Source organism: Petromyzon marinus, chromosome 12 (genome assembly GCF_048934315.1).
Source record: "Petromyzon marinus isolate PM22_M1 ecotype Great Lakes invasive population chromosome 12, UKy_Petmar_22M1.pri1.0, whole genome shotgun sequence".
Classification (NCBI taxonomy): Eukaryota; Metazoa; Chordata; class Hyperoartia; order Petromyzontiformes; family Petromyzontidae; genus Petromyzon; species Petromyzon marinus.
In genome coordinates, this window is record NC_133678.1 from 6,454,566 (window position 1) to 6,473,497 (window position 18,932).

Here is an 18,932-nt window from a genome sequence, read left to right on the forward strand (position 1 = left end):
TAAGGAGGCAAATTCCGGACCGGTTTCAACTTTATGGGTGTCATGGGCAGTCAGGCTTGTTGAGAAAATGGTGATGGATTACCAGATGTTATCGGAAAAGAGCACTCCTATTATAAATTATGGGCCTCTGTTCAACGCCAAAAGCAATATCGTACACAAAACTCATTGTGCTTTGACTTGCAGGATTCTTTTTTTAAACAAGTCTTACAGCTGAGACCCGCAAACGCTGTTGAATAGCATTGGTCTGTAAAGCCAATAGGCTGATAGTCGAAAGCGTATACTGTATAATTGTATTCATGCATGGAGACAGAACGAAGTTAGGCGAGGTTTATAACATCGTCAACAGAGCAGTCTCTTCACCTCGGGGACCAGCTGTTCACGACATATCCCACTGTGACCAGCGAGCTACTCGTGAGCTTTAGGAATGTCAGCAATGGCTACAGATCCTCAAGACGTGATTATTAGCCGTGCCCCACCTGCTTTCACGATACCTAAATGACTTCTCTGGCTGTGGAGGGAATGATGGGACTTGTGTGCACATGACTTAACACACATTAACGGTGCAATTCGGGATGTGGAGTGATGGTGTTGCGTGGCCTCCAAATTTTTGTTTTAATGGTGCAAATAAGAGTTACTGCGTTGCGACTTTTTTAAATTAGAACCAGTAACACATTTGGGTAACCTGGGTAAAGCTGGCCCACGTGCGTACGAACATCCCTATTTGTCAACACAATGCTACACGAGGGACTCCATGCCGTTCAGTACGTTGAGGTTATTTGATAATACAGTACTTCATACGAGTCATCTTGCAAATAGCAATGGAATGCATAAAGGAACCGTTCCAGCAAGGGTAAAGTTTTTTTTAGGTACATTAATCCCAGACAGTACAAAACATAAACATTTTGGTAAAACAGCACCAGTTATAATATAATTTTATGATCAAATAACTGAATACATTTCATACAGCCAAGAGAAATCAAACACATCGAACACTGGGTGCACACTGCAGAAGTTTCCCACAAGTATCCACAATCCAACAAAAGAATCACCAAGTTAGAGCCTACTAGAATGCAGATGCAACTCTCAAAAAGTGAGTTTGCTTCATTGTGCATAAGCATTTATGTAAATGTACTGCACAGTATTGACTAACAACGCTCTTTATATCATTAGATATCACCAGCTAAGCAGTGTTCAACCAAAAAAAGTGCTTGGGTGAGTGACCACTATGCATAACAGGTGTTATAAGATACACAACACAAGGCAGTGAAGCAAACTTCTATGGCCACCTTTTCCATGCTGCACGCCTTCACAAACTCAGTGACAAGTGTGGTGAAATATGGTTAAAACATCCCCATGGCATGGGAAGGCCCCTCAGTCGTGGAGCAGGTAGTACTAATTGTAACATTTACAGTCCTGTCACTCCACTACTGGATGAAAGCTTCACCACACCGTGTCAGTTACGAGGGGTGTTGGCCATACATCACCCAGCTTGTCAGTGCGGGTTGGTGAAGAAGGGGGTCCCCGGAACAGTGGAGACAAAAACTCACCACTGATATGAGCCACACATGACCTTGAAATCAAACTCGGGTCAGCGGGCTGACTGCAATGCGCTAACCACGACACCGGTGCTATAATCCTCTATTATAATACTTTCAAGTACTTAATTCCGATTAAATAAAAAAAGTACTGCACGATTCTTTTTTCACAATGAAAAACACTATGCTTAGATGGGCGCCTCATGTTCCCGTGATGTCAGGCATTCTTCGACCATATGTTGCTGTTTACTTCAACCAGATTGGCGAGTCAGGTCAGGGGATATAATAAACACATTTGCTACGCCGTAACTGTCGAGATTCCCCACCACTCTCCCTGCCACAGTGGTTGGCGGTGAGTCACCAAAAAATGTTCCCGGCAGCTGTTGCAAATGGAAACTTGTGGAGCGTGTGCCTAACTTTAGAGAAAACAATCGTTCAAACAACCATGCTTGTTACGGAGAAATATGCAGTCGGTGCACATGTAAAAATATAACAGGTGCATACATTTCAAAGTTATTCAGCACCTTGGCAGTTGTTAATGTTGTGCCTCAGGATTATGCACACTGCAGACAACCGAGAGGGTGGTGAGATCGATGTCAATGCTGCTCCAGGTCCTTGTGGTCAAGGATTTAGTAAGGTATTTGTCCAAGTTCCTCCAGAATGCGCTTCCGTTCCTCTGCAGTCGGAATGGCGGGTTCCACTCCTTCGCCTCGGCGTCTCACTATAATTTTGTTCTGAAACAGAGATTTTATTTATTTTAAAACTGTATATATGTATTTCATATTGGGTGCAGGGCAGGGTAAGGCAAATATGGTTTTGCGACATGCAATTGGTTCAAATGAATGAAAAAAGTAACTCACCCAAAATGTCCTGCAGTTTCTATATTGTAAAAAGTATTGTGTGCATACGTCTCTGTCGTAGGCATTTTGTTCCATGCACTTCCGGGAAGCATCAGTTTCCTTTGAAGCATATTAAAGTCTTATTACCATGAATATGAACCAATTATGTCAATTCACAAAGATTTACAGCAACTGTACCAGGCATAATGTCTTGACAGAATACATTATTTTAAAATAAACAATTAAAATTGTGAATATTATTTGCAATATAATACAATGTTCCACCATCGGAGCAAAATGTTTGTACTTTTAAGCATTTATGTTACCTCCCACACTCAATATCAAAATAAAACTTCCCAAATGGCCAAATTAGAGAATCAACAAAAATGTCGTGTACCCTATGGGTTAAGATTTAAATATTCCAAAGTAATGGCTTTTTTTAAGGCCAGTGAAACAATGTATGTAATATCCTCTTAGAATTATTTGACATTTTCTTATACAACATATGATTAACGTCAATGAAGTGATGCACTGCCTTGGTACTGTTACCTCCAGACACGGGTTTATATCCACATCTCTCAACTTCCTGAGCTTCGACATCCTGAAGTCACCTGATATTCACACGCCCATAAATCATGACGAGGGTTGACATCCATTCGTAACATTGTGATCGGTAACATTTTCTTTGTTCAACCGATAAATGTTGTAAAGCAAATGCAAAGTTAAATCTTGACTTGCAGGAATTCATAATGTTTGGGTCTTTCGGATAAGTCATGTAGATAGGTTGAAAGAAAATAACCTATCTACGTGACTTTAACGAAAGACACAAATAATATGAAATGCAAAGTTGCCACTGAAAGCTGGTGACTTCACAACAAATACCACTTGTACTCTTGTCTAAACACTGGTATTTACTGCACATCTGTACTAGGGACATACTCCTACATAGGTTTTTCATGATTATGCTGTATAGCTCTCCCGATGTGTTTTTGGTTGCACGGCATGTTGTTCAGTTTGATGTTCGACGTTTTGCTGCACACGCTGGGTGCTTCGTCAGGAATTGATTTGGAGAAACTGAATTGTAGCTCTTAGCATGCGCACCAAAATGTTGGACAGCATGGTAAACCAGAAAACATATAGGAGAGCAATATGAAATCGTGGAACGAACGATGCCTCAATAATTATTCTATCAAAAGGGTGATACACCGACCTGAAGACTTACAGATCCATTAAACTTATTACGGCATAAAACAAAAAAACTGAGTCTCATTTGGAACAGAACAATTACGTCCAACCAAGCAGATGGGCAAGCCAAGTTGAAGAAATAATTGCCTACATTGATCACATACTATCAAATTCTGGAAAAGACCAATGCAAATCTAATCCCATTAATGTGTACAAAGGCATTGTGGACTATGAAAAGATATTTGACTCTAAATTAATGCATATTAAAAGGCATTTGGCTCTAAATACAATAATCCAAGCGCTCACAAACTAAGGCCTACATATACACTGTACAGATAAAATTACACTTTTGTTTTATTTAAAAAATGAAGTTAGACATTGCATGCAACAACAAAATTCATATCAGAAATTCAATCAAACATGGCTACAAAGCTTTTGCGAATTATCCAGTGAGATTAGTATTGTTTAAACATTCGATTTGTGGAATAAATACATAAACATTAATGCCAACAATAGTAACCATCCCAGATTTGCGTACGAGTCATTACAGGCAGTGGACAATCAACAGTAAATGACTGAATAAAATTACTGAATAAATTAATGACTACACCGTCATCATGGATAAAACCACATACAACAACAAAATCCAGGGCCTTCTTAATGATGGCAGTTATACCAAAATCAACAAAGATCCTACCAACCGCCTGGCTACAAAAACCAACAATATCACACTAATGCGACTTCTATAATCGAACCGACCAAGCAGCTCTAAAACCTTCGGCTGCTAGACCTCCCAGATTTTATGGCCTTCCAAAAATTAATAAAGGTACTCCACTCTATCCTATCGTTTCCACCATAAACTCACCTACCTACAAACTGGCCCGATTTATGTCTGCAAGGCCACCTCAGCAGTACTTAACTCAGCTCACTTGGTTTCTCTAATCAAGGACATTTCACTGTCTCCAGATGATTTGCTTGTCAGCTTCGATGTAGTCTCTCTGTTCACCAAGGTACCTGTACCTGACACCATAGCAATCATTGAAGACTTGGTCCAACAGGGACTGAATCCTGATGTACCAACTTTGGTGAGGCACTGTCTTACCAACACTTACTTCATCTGAAATGGTACATTCTACAAACAAAATTAAAGTACCCCTATGCGTTCTCCCTTATCACCAGTGGTAGCGAATGTTTTCATGGATAAATTTGAAACAGATGCCATCCTGACATCCACCCTACGTCCTTCCCTGTGGAAGAGATACATAGATGACACGTTTCGACCATAACACAAACGACCGTTTGTGTTATGGTCGAAATGTCGTGATAATTTTTGTTTTATATATATTTTATTATTTTATTGTTTCCCTTCAACGTGACTTTACCGAAAGAACTAAGAATATGAATTACTGCAGTCACGAAAGCTTTAAATCAAAATATAACATCTTGTTGTAACAGCTCTCTCGCTGTGTTTCTTCCTGGTTCAGCAGTTCCACTGCTGGATTATTTTTTCCGCCTGAGGACGACCGCTTGTGTTGCGATCGAAACGTCGTGATATATTATTTTTTATTTTATTTTTCTACCTATGTGACTTTACCGAAAGAACCAAAGAGTAATAACTATAAAGTTAGGGTCAATATAAAAATTATCTAAGCAAGTCATATACTGCGAGCTTTCTAAAATATTAAAGGCATCTGTAAGTGGGACAACCTGAAATCATGAGTATGTATAACTTTGGCAATTATTAAAATAATTGAGGGATAACAATAATTAAATATATGAGCTGAATAAAGAAAAGCAACATTATTCATGTTCCTCTAGAAAGATATATCAATGTATAACACCTACCATGAAACTAATACAAATATATACACGATATATATATACACAAATGGGCATTGACAGAGAAAAAAATGGAACAAAAGCTGAAAAAAGCAAAAATAAACATTCTGAGATGCACGCTTGTCATTACACATAAAGAAATAAAACTGTGGAACACATGCAGCATGCGTTATAGCGTCTGTTAAAAAGTGGGCTCGGGGCAGGACACGTCGCTAGTTATAGATATGACGGCCAGTGGTTCTGGACCTGACATGGGCAGCGTACGGCCCCTGGGCTTTTTAATCCGGCCCGCCGAACTTGGCCAAATATGTATACCAGGCGAGGTAATTAACATCTCGCCATCGGGGCGCCCTCCAGAGGTGGTTTGCGGCTTTGAGAGGTCTTCATTGAGCAGCTAGATAATAGATCATGGCAATGACTTTACTTTCAGATTGTGATAATCTTGTCATATTATTTTACTTTTGGCAAATAACTGTGCTAATAAAGTATATTTAGATTGTAAGCTGTACTTTTCTTCTTTTGAACCCATGTATCATTTTTAAATCTCAACGCGCGAATGTAAATGGTTCAATGGTATTTTGGTTTAAATGTACACACCTAAAATTATCTCTTACACAACCCCAGCAGCCGCGCGGCGTGCTGTAAATGCATCATTAGGGCAGCACTGATTCAAGGCAAGAAAATTGTGAACCGGTTTCGAGAAGTCTCATCTAATAGGCATGGACACTCTTTTCAGATATTCCTTCGTTATTTTGTATTCTCCAATACTGATTGGATCATATTGCTTCAAACCCATATTTTTTAAACAAGAAGGTTATTATTGTTATTGGGTCTTTCGGTAAAGTCACGCAAGACCAGCAGTTCACCAGCATTGGTTGAAGGAAGCCCGACAGCTGATGAGACACTGGAGATCGAAACAGGTCTACATAAGTTGCTTGTTTTGAAATCATTGCTGCTGTAATTATGCAATCCCAGAAGGTGAGTTGTATATTTTTGTTTTACTTTGTATATGTTGAGGCGGATATAAAAATGTGACGCCGCTTGCTTTAGGTGTAACATCAAAAGTCTTAATAACGTGCTGCAAGAATAACATAGGCCATTGGCGACTTAACGCGCCGTATATTGACGGAAGGGCCGTTTTTTCCCCCCGTTTGAACAAATTAAACAAGGCACAAATTACGTTCTTGGTTCTTTCGGTAAAGTCACGTAGAAGGGAAACAATAAAATAAAAAAGTTTTATATTGTTATTATTTTATTGTTTCCCTTCTACGTGACTTTACCGAGAAGAATAGAACCAAGAATATGAATCCCTGCAGTCACGAAAGCTTTAAATCAAAAGGCACAAATTGTCACAACAGCAGACCACACGTTAAGTCAGCTCGGGCAGTGGGGAAACACCCTTGCACACGACGCATACGCTGCGAAACCAAAGTGAATCGGACGACCAAGGCTGAGATCGCCGAGACGTTTGATTCATTTACGCGGAGTAAAGTTCGCGCTGCCGATTCACAGCCCACGCAGCGGACTGGAAAGACGCGCGACCCTGCCTTGTCGAGAACCAGTTTCACCGCAGCGTAGTCATGTTCGTCCTATGGGAAGTAAAATTTTAAGATTTAAAAAAAATATATATATATATGAAGACAATTACCAGAGATGACAATCAAAAAAATTGTTCGAGTAAATAATTAATAACGAAATTGCCACACCAAAAAACACAGCGGCTTGCGACTTTCCGTCGCGCAAGGGCAGCGATGGTGCACGGCACACGTGGGACAACCCGGAAGGTCACCGCACCGGGGTGGGTGGGGGGACGCCTACGGATAACCGGAGTGGCCAATAATGAAAGTTATAACGCGATTTTTTTTTTTAAAAGTCTATAGACTGGTGGTGACTACAGTTTCAGATTTAAAGCTTTCGTGACTGCAAGAATCCATACTCTTTGGTTCTATTCGGTTGTTTTATTTTTTTTACCTACGTGACTTTACCGAATAGAACCAAAGAGTATGGACTACAGTTTCCACGCCTGATGCGATTAATGATATCTGCCCCCGCTCCTCCTCGGCTGGAGTTCAACACGATTACTTAAACGAAGTCTTTAGTTTCTCACGGAATATTTTCTGGGGTACCCACCACCACCACGCCCCGATTTGTCGGGGGGGAGTGTAAATATTTTCCGGAACTCAGCCCCGGATGAAATTGCCGTATCCAGTGCACGGGCAAGGGGTCATCCAATTAGTCCGTAGGCATGGAGGGGGGAGGGGGGTTAACACAAATGCGTACACTTGTGTATGGGGGTTAACACAAATGCGTACGATTGTGTATGGGGGTTAACACAAATGCGTACACTTGTGTGTGGGGGTTAACACAAATGCGTGTGCTTGTGTGTGGCGGTTAACACAAATGCGTACACTTGTGTATGGGGGTTAACACAAATGCGTACGATTGTGTATGGGGGTTAACACAAATGCGTACGCTTGTGTATGGGGGTTAACACAAATGCGTGTGTGGGGGTTAACACAAATGCGTGTGCTTGTGTGTGGCGGTTAACACAAATGCGTACACTTGTGTGTGGGGGTTAACACAAATGCGTGTGCTTGTGTGTGGCGGTTAACACAAATGCGTACACTTGTGTATGGGGGTTAACACAAATGCGTACACTTGTGCATGGGGGTTAACACAAATGCGTGTGCTTGTGTTGTGGGGGTTAACACAAATGCGTGTGCTTGTGTTGTGGGGGTCTACTACAATGTGCGTGCGCATAGGAACCTGTGTGGGGGGGGGGTGTGAAGCTTCGATAATTTGTCTACATTGGCCTTCAAATGAGTTAAGATAGTCCGGCGATGGACTGTTTGCTTAAACACGTTAATATTATATTCTTGGTTCTTCCGGTAAAGTCACGAAGATAGAAAAATAAACATTGTATATATGAAAAAAGCGGTCTTCATCCTGCCTGATGAAGACCGCTTGGTGTTGCGATCGAAACGTCGTGGGGGTTTTTTTAGCTTTTATATTTTATTTTCTATCTACGTGACTTTACCGAAAGAAGCAAGCGTATGAATTCCTGCAGTCACTCAAGTTTTAAGTCAAAATGTAACCAAGTTAATATTATCAATTCTCGTGCGTTTCTGCGTGGATTAAATATCGGCCGTTCTATAGGATTCTGGGGGGTGGTAAAAAGTTCGCGTGCGTACAGAGAGAGGGGGGGAAGGAGTCAAGTTTTGACAGATCTTTGTGTACCTACTAAACGGATGGCCCCTATACAATACCGCGATGTGTAAATTCAGCAATTGCTGAAAGAATCTCTCTCGATAGCGTCTCCCTGACAGCAGCATTTCAGACATGGGCATTCGTTCACTATTAATAGGTGAATAACAGTAATGGTACGTTGAACGTCCCGAGCTGCTCACATTAGCTGAGCCAACGAGTTTTAATAATGCTATTAATATCGTGCTACACTGTCCCACGGTAAAATTAAGCGGGCACCGCCTTTTATACGGGTCACTCGTCATGGGGCGTACCATCTGGGTCTTCCGGAATAGGGGGGGAGGGGTTGGACGTCTTACGTAAGTCAATAGGCGCGTTAATAAGTACGTTAACGTTGCACTAAGTACTCTCGCTGATTGTTATTTAGTAGCTGCCTGAGCTAAGGTACACTATATAGTTATTTACATTTATAATATAATACTATGTACTACGCTAATCAAGCAGGCACCGCCTTTTATACCGTCACGTGTTATGGGGCGTACCATCTGGCTCTTCCGGAATAGGGGGGATGGGGGGAGTGGTTTGGAGATCTCATAGAAGTCAATAGGCGCGTTGGTAAGTACGTGAGAAGTTGCACCAATTACTCTCGCTGGTGTCAATTAATAACTTGTCTGTGCTACGCTCCTGTACAAGTGTTTGACGTCTATAGTTCGGAGTGTTGTTGAGCTGCTGCGACAACAGCGACGCTTACGTGCAGGACGTGTGTCTTAAGAGGGCGTAACATCGACGTGTTTATTTAGGCCACTTAAACTGAAATGTGTGAGATTCGGATTTTATTTTTGTTTTTTTTTAAAACCGCGTTTTTAAAAAATGCTTGCGACTCTGCTCGTCACGTTGACGAAGCGTGTCCGTTGTGTCACCCGTGTGCCCTAATCGTTAACGGAGATTAACGCTGCAACGCGCTTGTTGCGAACTGCGAGGGATTGGAAACGCGCTCCTTACTTTCTTAAGGCCGAGTGACCAAACGTTACATTTTCCAGCGCGCATAAGCACTGAACGTGATGACCTATGTTTATACGCTGTAGGATATCTATAACCTGCCAAATATTTGATGTGGCATTTTGAAAAGTCCATACCAGATTAGTTTCATTTGCCGATACCAGTTGAGATGGCAAAATTTAGGAGGTTCCAATTTCGCTATGTGGCAAATGCCAGTGGTGCATACCTTGTCAACCCCTTATCAGTGCCTACTACCTAATTACAGACAAATTCGGACCTTATTGGTCATCCCGTGCCCTTATACATCCCAACGTTCATCCGACAAAGTCCCATCACAAGGGACAAACAAATAGACAACGTAATAAAAAATTGCCCGTATTGAAATAGCTATACACCGTATGGACCTCAAGACACAATTTCCCTGTACAAGAACGCGGGTAAACCGTATGGGTTGACAGCCGTGATGGTGTCTGTGCTAACCGTTTGAAATGAGCGGAGTTATCAAATATTCATAGTATCTCACCCGGATTCGGAATAACGCTGGCGAACACAGTGGAACAGCACACACGTCCAGAATAAACACGTCATTCGAGAGCCAAACATCTCACCTCCTGGCTTTTGACATTTCTCCTTTTCGAAGACACCGGTGGCGGGACCATCAACCGCATCGGAACATCAACAGGCCGTTCGTTGTACGCATCTCCTTCATGAATGGAAAATAAAAGACAAACACAACTTCACAATCCCAGTTCTGCTATAATAGATATCACAGAGGAATGTGCTTTTTGTGCAGAGGCGATGGCGAGTAAGTCTGACGTTCTCCAAGCCTGTATTTACAGCTGCGTCCAATGGCACAGTTTTAACACTTTGCAAGAGTGGGGTGTTTTTCTTATGAATTTCACGTGTTTATTTTTCCCTTCTCCACAGTTATATTAGGGCAGACGACGATGAGCAGGCATGTTTCGCAAGGGGAAAAAGCGGCACAACAGCAGCAGCTCACAGGGCAGTGAAATCAGTGCAAAGAGCAAGGTACTGCACACACACACACTACAGGTGGTCTGCTAAGGAGGTCTTTGTGTTTAGCTCTCCGATGTGTTTTCGGGTTGTTACTGCTGCATGTCGTTCGACATGATGTCCAACGTTTCAATACCAGTGCCGGGAGTTTCGCCAGGAACTGAGTTTAGTATCTCACTTTCCTTTATGAATTATATATCGTTGCTTGATGCGGCTGGTGTTTCTGGGTCCTGATGAGGGGGTTGGCTGAGCTCCATCATCTCCCAAATTAGGCCAGCCAATGTTGTCTTTTCATCGTCTGGGAGGAAACCAGAGCACCTTGAGGAAGCTCACCACCAATGCATATGAAGAACCCAGAGAAAGCTCACCGGCATCCATACAAGGGGGATAGCGCTCTCTACAAGCCCGCTAAACGTACGGGTTTCACGAACCCACTTGCTGCACTGCCATATTGCTGTGATCAGCTGGCCTATGTGAGAGGACAGCCAATCAGCATCAAGAACCGGCAACGCCAGCAGTATCGGGCAATGCTTTATTATTGTGAGAGAAAGTGAGTTGGTCATGTCAGTTCCTGAAGCAGCTTCCGGCATGTGGAGCGAAACGTCGGACAACATACAAGCCAAAAACTCATCAGGAGACTACACAGCACAACCGCAAACACTTTCGCAGTAAAATTTTGATTTAAAGCTTTCGTGACTGCAGGGATTCATATTCTTGGTTCTTTCGGTAAAGTCACCACGTAGAAGGGAATCAATAAAATAATACAAATATAAAACAATAAAATTCTCACGTTTCGACTGCAACACAAGCAATCATCATCAGGTGTGAAAACCACACCTGATGATTACCAAAAGAACCAAGAATACCTACGTAGTAGTTCTCTTTATGTAATTGCATTCCTTTGTACTAGTTACTGCTTAGTTTACGTTAATAAATAAACATACATTCCGTATCCCTGCAGCATATATTTTTTTTCGTTTGGCAGCCTATTACCCTTCCACACGTTTGTTAACAAACGACGTTTGTTCGTTAAGTCTGGAAGTCCAAGTAAAAAGGAAATATTTTCCACATACAAATAAAAAAATTATTCTGCTGGACTATCGATCTTCAAAAATAATGTTAGCCAGCAGCATGTGTTGGGTTACATAAGCCTGCAAGGTCATTACACATCTAAACTAAACATATACATTTTTTGAAATTTTATATTGCAGGGAGATGAAAGGTATGGTTATTTTTTTATTAATTCAAACTAAGCAAACAAGACTGAAACAAATGTACAAACACAAAGAGGACTGAATGCTGATGTCCCGGCCCTGGTGAGACACTGCCTCACCAACGCTTACTTCACCTGAAATGGTACATTCTACAAACAAGTTGAAGGTACCCCAATGGGTTCTCCCTTATTTCCAGTGATAGCCAATGTTTCATGGAAAAAATTGAGACAGATGCCATCCAGGCATCCATCCTACGTCCTTCCTTGTGGAAGAGATACATAGATGACACGTTTGTCATCTGGCCACATGGCCTGCCAGCTCTGAACCAATTCTTCAACCACATCAATTCCATACACCCAGCCATCAAATTCACCATGGAGGTGTAAAAGGATGGCAAGTTACCATTCTTGGATGTTTTAATCGAAAAGAGACCAGATGGCTCATTGGGACACTCTGTCTACAGGAAACCACCCACACGGATGCCTATCTAATACCTGACTCCCACCACCATCCAGCCCAGAAGAATTCCCTCATCAAAACTCTACACTATAGGGCTCGTTTCATTTCCGACCATTACCACCTAGCCAGTGAACTGGAGCACGCACACCAAGCCCTCAAGATGAATGGATATTCGGGCTACACAATCCGTAAAGCTATCACCCCAACCGTTGGGAGAGAACCATCTGAGGACCCAATCAAAACCATCGCCTTGCCATACATAGCAGGGGTTACCAAAAAGATTTCCAAAATCATGAGCGAACACAAGATCCAGGTTTTATTCAACACAGTACATGAAATTCGTGATCTGCACTCATCTGTGAAGGATGTGATCCCTGACTTGCAATATCAGCAGCTCTCTTGCTATATTTTTTCACCTGAGGACGAATGCTTGTGTTGCGATCGAAACGTCGTGATTTTTTATTGTTTTTCTATCTATGTGATTTTACCGAAAGACCCAAAGAGTACAAAGAGTACCTCAACCCACATTTGTTTATGTATTTGTTACCAAACATGCTCCACTACAGCTCTCAGTTTTAGTTAGTGCTGGGATTATTTGACTATTTAGTCAATTTACCAATGAAATGTTATAATCGACAACATTATCTGTGGTCGATTACTCGGGCCGCTTTAACAATGGCAACTGCACACACACCCCTACTCCCCAAAGGTAGGAAACCCACAACAAGCCACGCACAGCGTGACGTGGCTCATAGTTATGCCAATGACATCACCTCCCATCCAGCGACACACGTGGAAGCAGAGGCGAGACTTTCTTCCCCAACTATATCCGTGTTATTTCAAGTGCTCGAACAGATAATCGATAGAGTAATCGATGGCCTAAATAATCGGATAGCGAAGCTCTAATTTTGTCATTGTCGCTTTTGTCATTGCAGTCCATTGACTCCAGTTTGGGTAAGCTCTCACGCTCCAGCACTGTTGCAAGCCTCGACACCGATTCCACCAAAAGCTCCGGTAAGGACTGCACAATTGTAGTTCATAATAAAGGGTTTTGGGTTAGATCTCGTAAGTATAAATGTGTCGTAACCCTCCACCATCCGACACAGCCAGCAAGGTTTGTCACGTAAACAAAATGCGCCATTTATACTTACGCTATCTAACCCAAAAACCGAAAGCCTACGTGTTAAACTGACAAATGTAATTGCTTACCCACCTCCGATTAGCACGGTTGGCTATGTACGGTGCGAAAGAAGTTCAACATACATACACAAAAGTTTCCCTGTTACTGTTGTCGTTGTTAGGGTGGTCCTGCTGCTGCTTTGAGTGTTTGCAGGGCTTCATTTCTCGTGGAAACATCCACAGACCTTACACACCACCACCCCCAGAGCTCAGCCCCAGACAGCATGTTTAACTATTTTTTTTATTGCGAGCTGCTGCAGAAACCCCAAAAATACAAGGGGAATTGTAGATTAACAGATTATTTCAATCAGGTAATACAATAAAATGTATCACGCATATAATGTACATAAATAAAAAAGCATCTATTCGTCCACAAGCGATTCAATGCATTGCATTATTACATCCTACACCCCTGCCGTGTATACGTCCATTTTAGATTGTAATAATTAATTCATGTCCTTAATTATAACTTACATTTCTCTGTCAATCCACTGCTGGATATCGGCCTCTTAGTGTCATGCTGATCATGGGGGTTATTTGACCGGACTTCAACGCATGGGTCGGTGCGGGCAGGTTGATTTAAGGAGCCTAAGACTGGTTCAGATATCACTCACCACTGATGCTAGATGTAAGGTTTTTAGCATAGTGCGCTAACCACTACACCACCACTCCCCCCCCTTTCCCCACCACCTATATATATAAGGTGTTGCGAATAGCAGTGCTAACATCGCCGAGTTCCGCGTGCGGTATCTGGGGGCCTTGGAGAGAGTGCGAGTGGGAGACTATGGGGCTCTGCATACCCCAGCAGACATAATCAACTGCATCGACTTAGCACAGGTAATGCCTCCACCATCTGTACAGTATTCCCATGTTATTCACGAAGTTGCTATCTGCGATTTTGGCTATCCACGATTCGAATCTGGAACTCTACACGACTGCATCGAGAGAAGGAGAAAAAAAGTGATGACATCAAGTGATGAGAGAGAATGTAATGTGAGAAAGAGATGAGATAAAATTATGCAAGATATAGTGATGAGATTAATCTAAGTTCGTTGATAAAATATTCTGTAATACGTAAAAAATCATATATGTTTATTAAAACACATTTTTGTGTTATGATAATTTTAATGAATGTACAGTCTTATTTGTTTAAGGTAATTCATTAAAAATATAGGTTTTTTCGTAGGCCAATATCATCCGTGAAATTTGCTGTTCACGAACATGTCCGGAACATATCCTTCACGAATAACAAGTGAATACATGTGCATATTAATGTTCCACACAACATGAAACATGTTCTTAATATAACCCTTTGGTTGTAACAATGCTGTTTTAGGTTTGTTACACCTGAAAAAACCTACCTCTTAAGTTGTGTTTATACTGGAATCTAACAGTCCCTAGCCATGTACATAATTGACCAAATATGGGGAGTATTGGTCGGTACTTAATTTGAAATCTGTTCCTACCACCAGGTAAAATAATGGTTAAACTTACCTAACACCATATCAATTACATTTTGAACGCTCCAAATTAATCCATCCTGTTACACATGAATTACCAGTGTCATTTCCATGTAATGCACCTTTAACGAGTACAATGGCATCGGAATCAAATGGAAGCTCTGCTGTCATCAGGACAGAGCTGTTAACGAGATGTTGTATCTGTGTGGTGTATCCCGTCAGAATATTAACTACGTTAACTTTATTTTTTATTCCACTGCCAACAGCAATATGGAAAGCTTCCATTTGTTGCCTCTGAAGAAGAAGTCACTCTTCTCGTTTCAAAACATGGCATCAAAATGATTGCTGCAGATCACTTGGTGAGCAAATAGATTACATCCTCCCATTTACCGTCATGCAAATCAGAAAATGTGTCGCAACATATTTTAAAAGCACATCACCTGTATTGTTTAGGTTAATCTTTCACTCTTTTGATGTAAAAAAAAAAATACGTATCAAGGTTTTATTTTTTCGTCATTACATCTATTACCGCGAGACAATTATTTGATTTACACGTTTAGATAATGCATTGCTAGAATTGTACAATAATATGCTGGGGACGCCTGCATAGGAAATCAGTGTACATCGACAAATCTGCAGTCAGTCCAGCATGCAGAGGTCCTGTGGGTTGGGACTGAAGAGCCTTGAGATTCGTGCATTTTTTCCACACTGGCTAAAGAGCTTTATGAGGCTAATGCTGTTCGAGTGTGGGCACAAGTTAAGGGAATTAGCAAGGCGAAGCTACATTTCAGGTGATTATGTATGCTTTTTTGCATCATTTGTGCCAACTGGGAAGAGAAAGCACTGGCGGTATCAAATAGTTTTCACCCTATACATTTTAAGATTTTGGCTGTGGCCCATCGTGAAAGTGAACTGCAATTTGGACCCATTTGACTGCGGTGGCCACTTGTCCATCAATTTCACGACATCTTGAGCCTGTGCACAGTTTACCCGAATTGTGCAGAGAACCGTGATGTATTTATTTGTTGTCATTTTTTTGCAGGACGTGCTCCAGCGACACCCACTCTACCTCATTGTGCTCACGGTTTGTTTTGACGACGGATTTGGCATGGGCAAGCATCTGCTCGCCCTCAAGACCGCGGAGTCACATCGCACCGAGCAGAGCCTCTGGGTTTACCAGTGCAGCAGCCTGGTACTCCCACCGACAAGGATTTTTTGCTGCCAATTACACGATGAATAGGAATAATGCACAATGCAGCCATAGACGGAACACAACACTTTTTTTTTCTACACCTGTAGTATAGCATATGCACAAAGGCGGTTTGCTGCCGTAGTATAATGGTAAGCTTCTTGGACTTGCAATCCAGCAGTCGTCGGTTCGATTTGATCTTCTGGCACAGCTACGAAAAAAAAAGTTTCTTAAATCCTCCCGCCTCCATCCACCATTAGTAAAAATGGGTACACCAAAGTTGATCGGCAAGTCATGTGTGGTGGTGAAAAGTGTGGGTACTCCTACCTAAGAAGGGCTCTCTTTCCTGTAGTGAATGCACTTCTTGCATGGGAAAGTACTGGCAAGGCTGCATATTTAACTTTATTTTTCATTTGTAAAGCCACCTGTGACTAACTCACCCAGAATCCATCCAATCTCGCCAGGCCTCGGAATTTAGATTTAAAGCTTTCGTGACTGCAGGGATTCATATTCTTGGTTCTTTCGGTAAAGTCACGTAGAAGGGAAATAATAAAAATAAAACAAAATTCTCACGACATTTCGATTGCAACACAAGCAATCATCATCAGGTGTGAAAACCACAGCAAGAACATTTTAAACATTTTCTTGCTGTGGTTTTCACACCTGATGATGATTGCTTGTGTTGCAATCGAAACGTGAGAATTTAATTGTTATTTTTATTATTTCTCTTCTACATGACTTTACCGAAAGAACCAAGAATACAGGCCTCGGAAGTTAAGCAGAGCTGCGCCTGGATAATGCTCGGATGGGCGACTACTGTGCACAATATAGGTGCAGTAGGTGTAGTGGGTGGTCGAGGGCAGTGCAGGAAAATCCATTGTTCTGCACCCCCCCCCACTCACCAACCCACATTGACCAGCATGGGGAGACCCTCATCCAGCAGTGGATTCAACAAAATGGGCTATACATCTACACGCACATTCACGACAGCAATTGATATTAGCCCTTGGATATTTATTGAATGTTTAATTGTATTGTTTGAAAAAGTCCGATAGCTTCAAACAAACCCTTGAAACAGCAGGCTTTGAAAAAAGCAATGGTGAGCTAAAGGTTAACATTAAATTACTACCATAATGCAACCCTTTTTTAATTGATCCATACCCGCTCTTTAACATTTTATACCAATCCTTTATTACACAAGTGCTGTCAACTTGTTTTAGCTTGTTGTTTTATCATGGCTGTCAACTAATTGCTTATTTTTCATATTTCGTGCAGGATCAAGGACAAGCTATCTGCCGTGCAATGTCATCTCTGTTTGACGTGGTCCTGGGTGCAGTGAAGTCGTGAGGACATGACAAACAAGCACACACAAAATGTTGTACCTAATCACTCGCCGTCAAGATTTTGTGAATAATGTCAACATGATCAGGATAAATTATACCGAGAATGCCGATTTGACACGGCAATTAAAATGGAAGGCACAATCTCAATGATGGTTAACTGGCCTGCAGAGGATTGTTGGATAACCCCCACCTTACAAATTGTGTGGAGGTGGTTCTTAACTGTAGCATTGTTTATGTTTAACAATCACAGAACTTGGTCAAATGTAGCACTTTCCCAAAAATATGAATGTACTGTACTGTAATACGATGGCACAATATTCACGTAAACACGTGATTGTATTCTTGTGCCATGTATAGACACGGATCGGCCGATATAAAATTTGTTTTGAATTTAGTACAATTGAACTTGACGGACATTCGATCGATTTAAGCTTTGGGATTTGAACTCGCCGCACTTTTCCAATTGTGAGTCATGCACTCGAACAATCATTGTGACCAAAAGATGTGGGGAGGCCTTTATCCAGCAGTGGATTGACAGGGCTAGATGACATATCGCCCCCCAAATAAGCAAGCCTATGGTTGTAAATGCTCATCAACAAATGGCTTGCCCAAGCGAAAGCAAGACATGATTGCTTCCGTGCTGGAGGCTAAAGCAGGGAGAACACTGGTCAATACCTAGACGACAAAATGCCATCCGGGAATGCCAGATGACGCTGGCACATAGGAAGGCTTGCAGCCAGGGTTCTATTCATCTATATTGAGCTGCTAAAAACCCTCTCGAGCCAGAATTTTACAATACATTTGGTTTCGGGATTTTTTTTATTTTTAACTATTAGAGAGTTGCACATTGGGCAGGAATAAAAGCAGTTCCTCATAATTGGATATCTCGAATAATTGTGCAGTTTTACTTGGTTCATCCTGATAACTGATTTCATGAGTATAAATGCATATGGTTGGGAGTGTTTGGTGGATTTAATAACAGTAGTCACGAACAGCTTTGTCAATCCACTTCCGGATGAAGGCCTTCCCTGCACCATGTCGGATGTGGGATTTATTTGACACTGTATTTTACCACGGTGGTCAAGACGAGGAAGTGAAGGGGATATCCAGAACCAGTTCAAATGTCACTCGCCGATATTAGCCATGGCTGGGAATAAAACTCGACTCACCAAGTGCATTGTGCTATGAACCCTTTTTTTACATTCATATCTAACTACATTTTTTAGAAAGGGGAATTAGAAAACCAGAGCACTACATTAGTGGATAAAGTTGATGTGTATCTGCGAACCCAAAACTGTTAGTTTTTACTTTGTTCTCCAAGCTTTTGATCACGGTTCATGATTGTCTTTAAAATGTATCAATCGTTTCTTCTATCCAACCCTGTGATGTACTTGTATAAAGGAATGTATTCACAATTTGTATTATTCACATTTCATTGTTTTATACAATAATAAAAACGTATTTAAAGGAATG

The 18,932-nt window shown here is 41.5% G+C and overlaps 2 protein-coding genes across 10 annotated transcripts; one reads left to right on the plus strand and one right to left on the minus strand.

Annotated features, from left to right (window-relative positions):
• Positions 1–851: 851 nt before the first annotated feature.
• Positions 852–7,204, minus strand: CHCHD7 (coiled-coil-helix-coiled-coil-helix domain containing 7). 6 transcript variants are annotated; one of them, XM_076066548.1, is made up of 5 exons: positions 7,047–7,188; positions 4,489–4,579; positions 2,924–2,985; positions 2,396–2,494; positions 852–2,269 (listed from the first exon to the last, which is right to left on the minus strand). In XM_076066548.1, the coding sequence occupies exons 3-5, from the start codon at positions 2,972–2,974 to the stop codon at positions 2,165–2,167; spliced, it is 255 nt and encodes an 84-aa protein (XP_075922663.1). In that variant the 5' UTR covers positions 2,975–2,985; positions 4,489–4,579; positions 7,047–7,188; the 3' UTR covers positions 852–2,164. The 6 variants fall into 6 exon arrangements, with proteins under 6 accessions (XP_075922663.1, XP_075922662.1, XP_032808786.1 ...); XM_076066547.1 differs by having other exon boundaries at positions 4,480–4,579; XM_032952895.2 differs by lacking the exon at positions 4,489–4,579 and adding an exon at positions 6,946–6,987 and having other exon boundaries at positions 7,105–7,149.
• Positions 7,205–9,085: 1,881 nt separating this feature from the next.
• ITGB1BP1 (integrin subunit beta 1 binding protein 1) lies at positions 9,086–18,930 on the plus strand. Of its 4 annotated transcripts, none has more exons than XM_032952885.2 (7): positions 9,086–9,217; positions 10,529–10,630; positions 13,224–13,302; positions 14,171–14,304; positions 15,194–15,286; positions 15,970–16,119; positions 17,392–18,930. In XM_032952885.2, the coding sequence occupies exons 2-7, from the start codon at positions 10,559–10,561 to the stop codon at positions 17,461–17,463; spliced, it is 600 nt and encodes a 199-aa protein (XP_032808776.1). In that variant the 5' UTR covers positions 9,086–9,217; positions 10,529–10,558; the 3' UTR covers positions 17,464–18,930. The 4 variants fall into 4 exon arrangements, with proteins under 4 accessions (XP_032808776.1, XP_032808779.1, XP_032808778.1 ...); XM_032952888.2 differs by lacking the exon at positions 9,086–9,217 and adding an exon at positions 9,231–9,362; XM_032952887.2 differs by lacking the exon at positions 9,086–9,217 and adding an exon at positions 9,440–10,293.
• Positions 18,931–18,932: the final 2 nt, after the last annotated feature.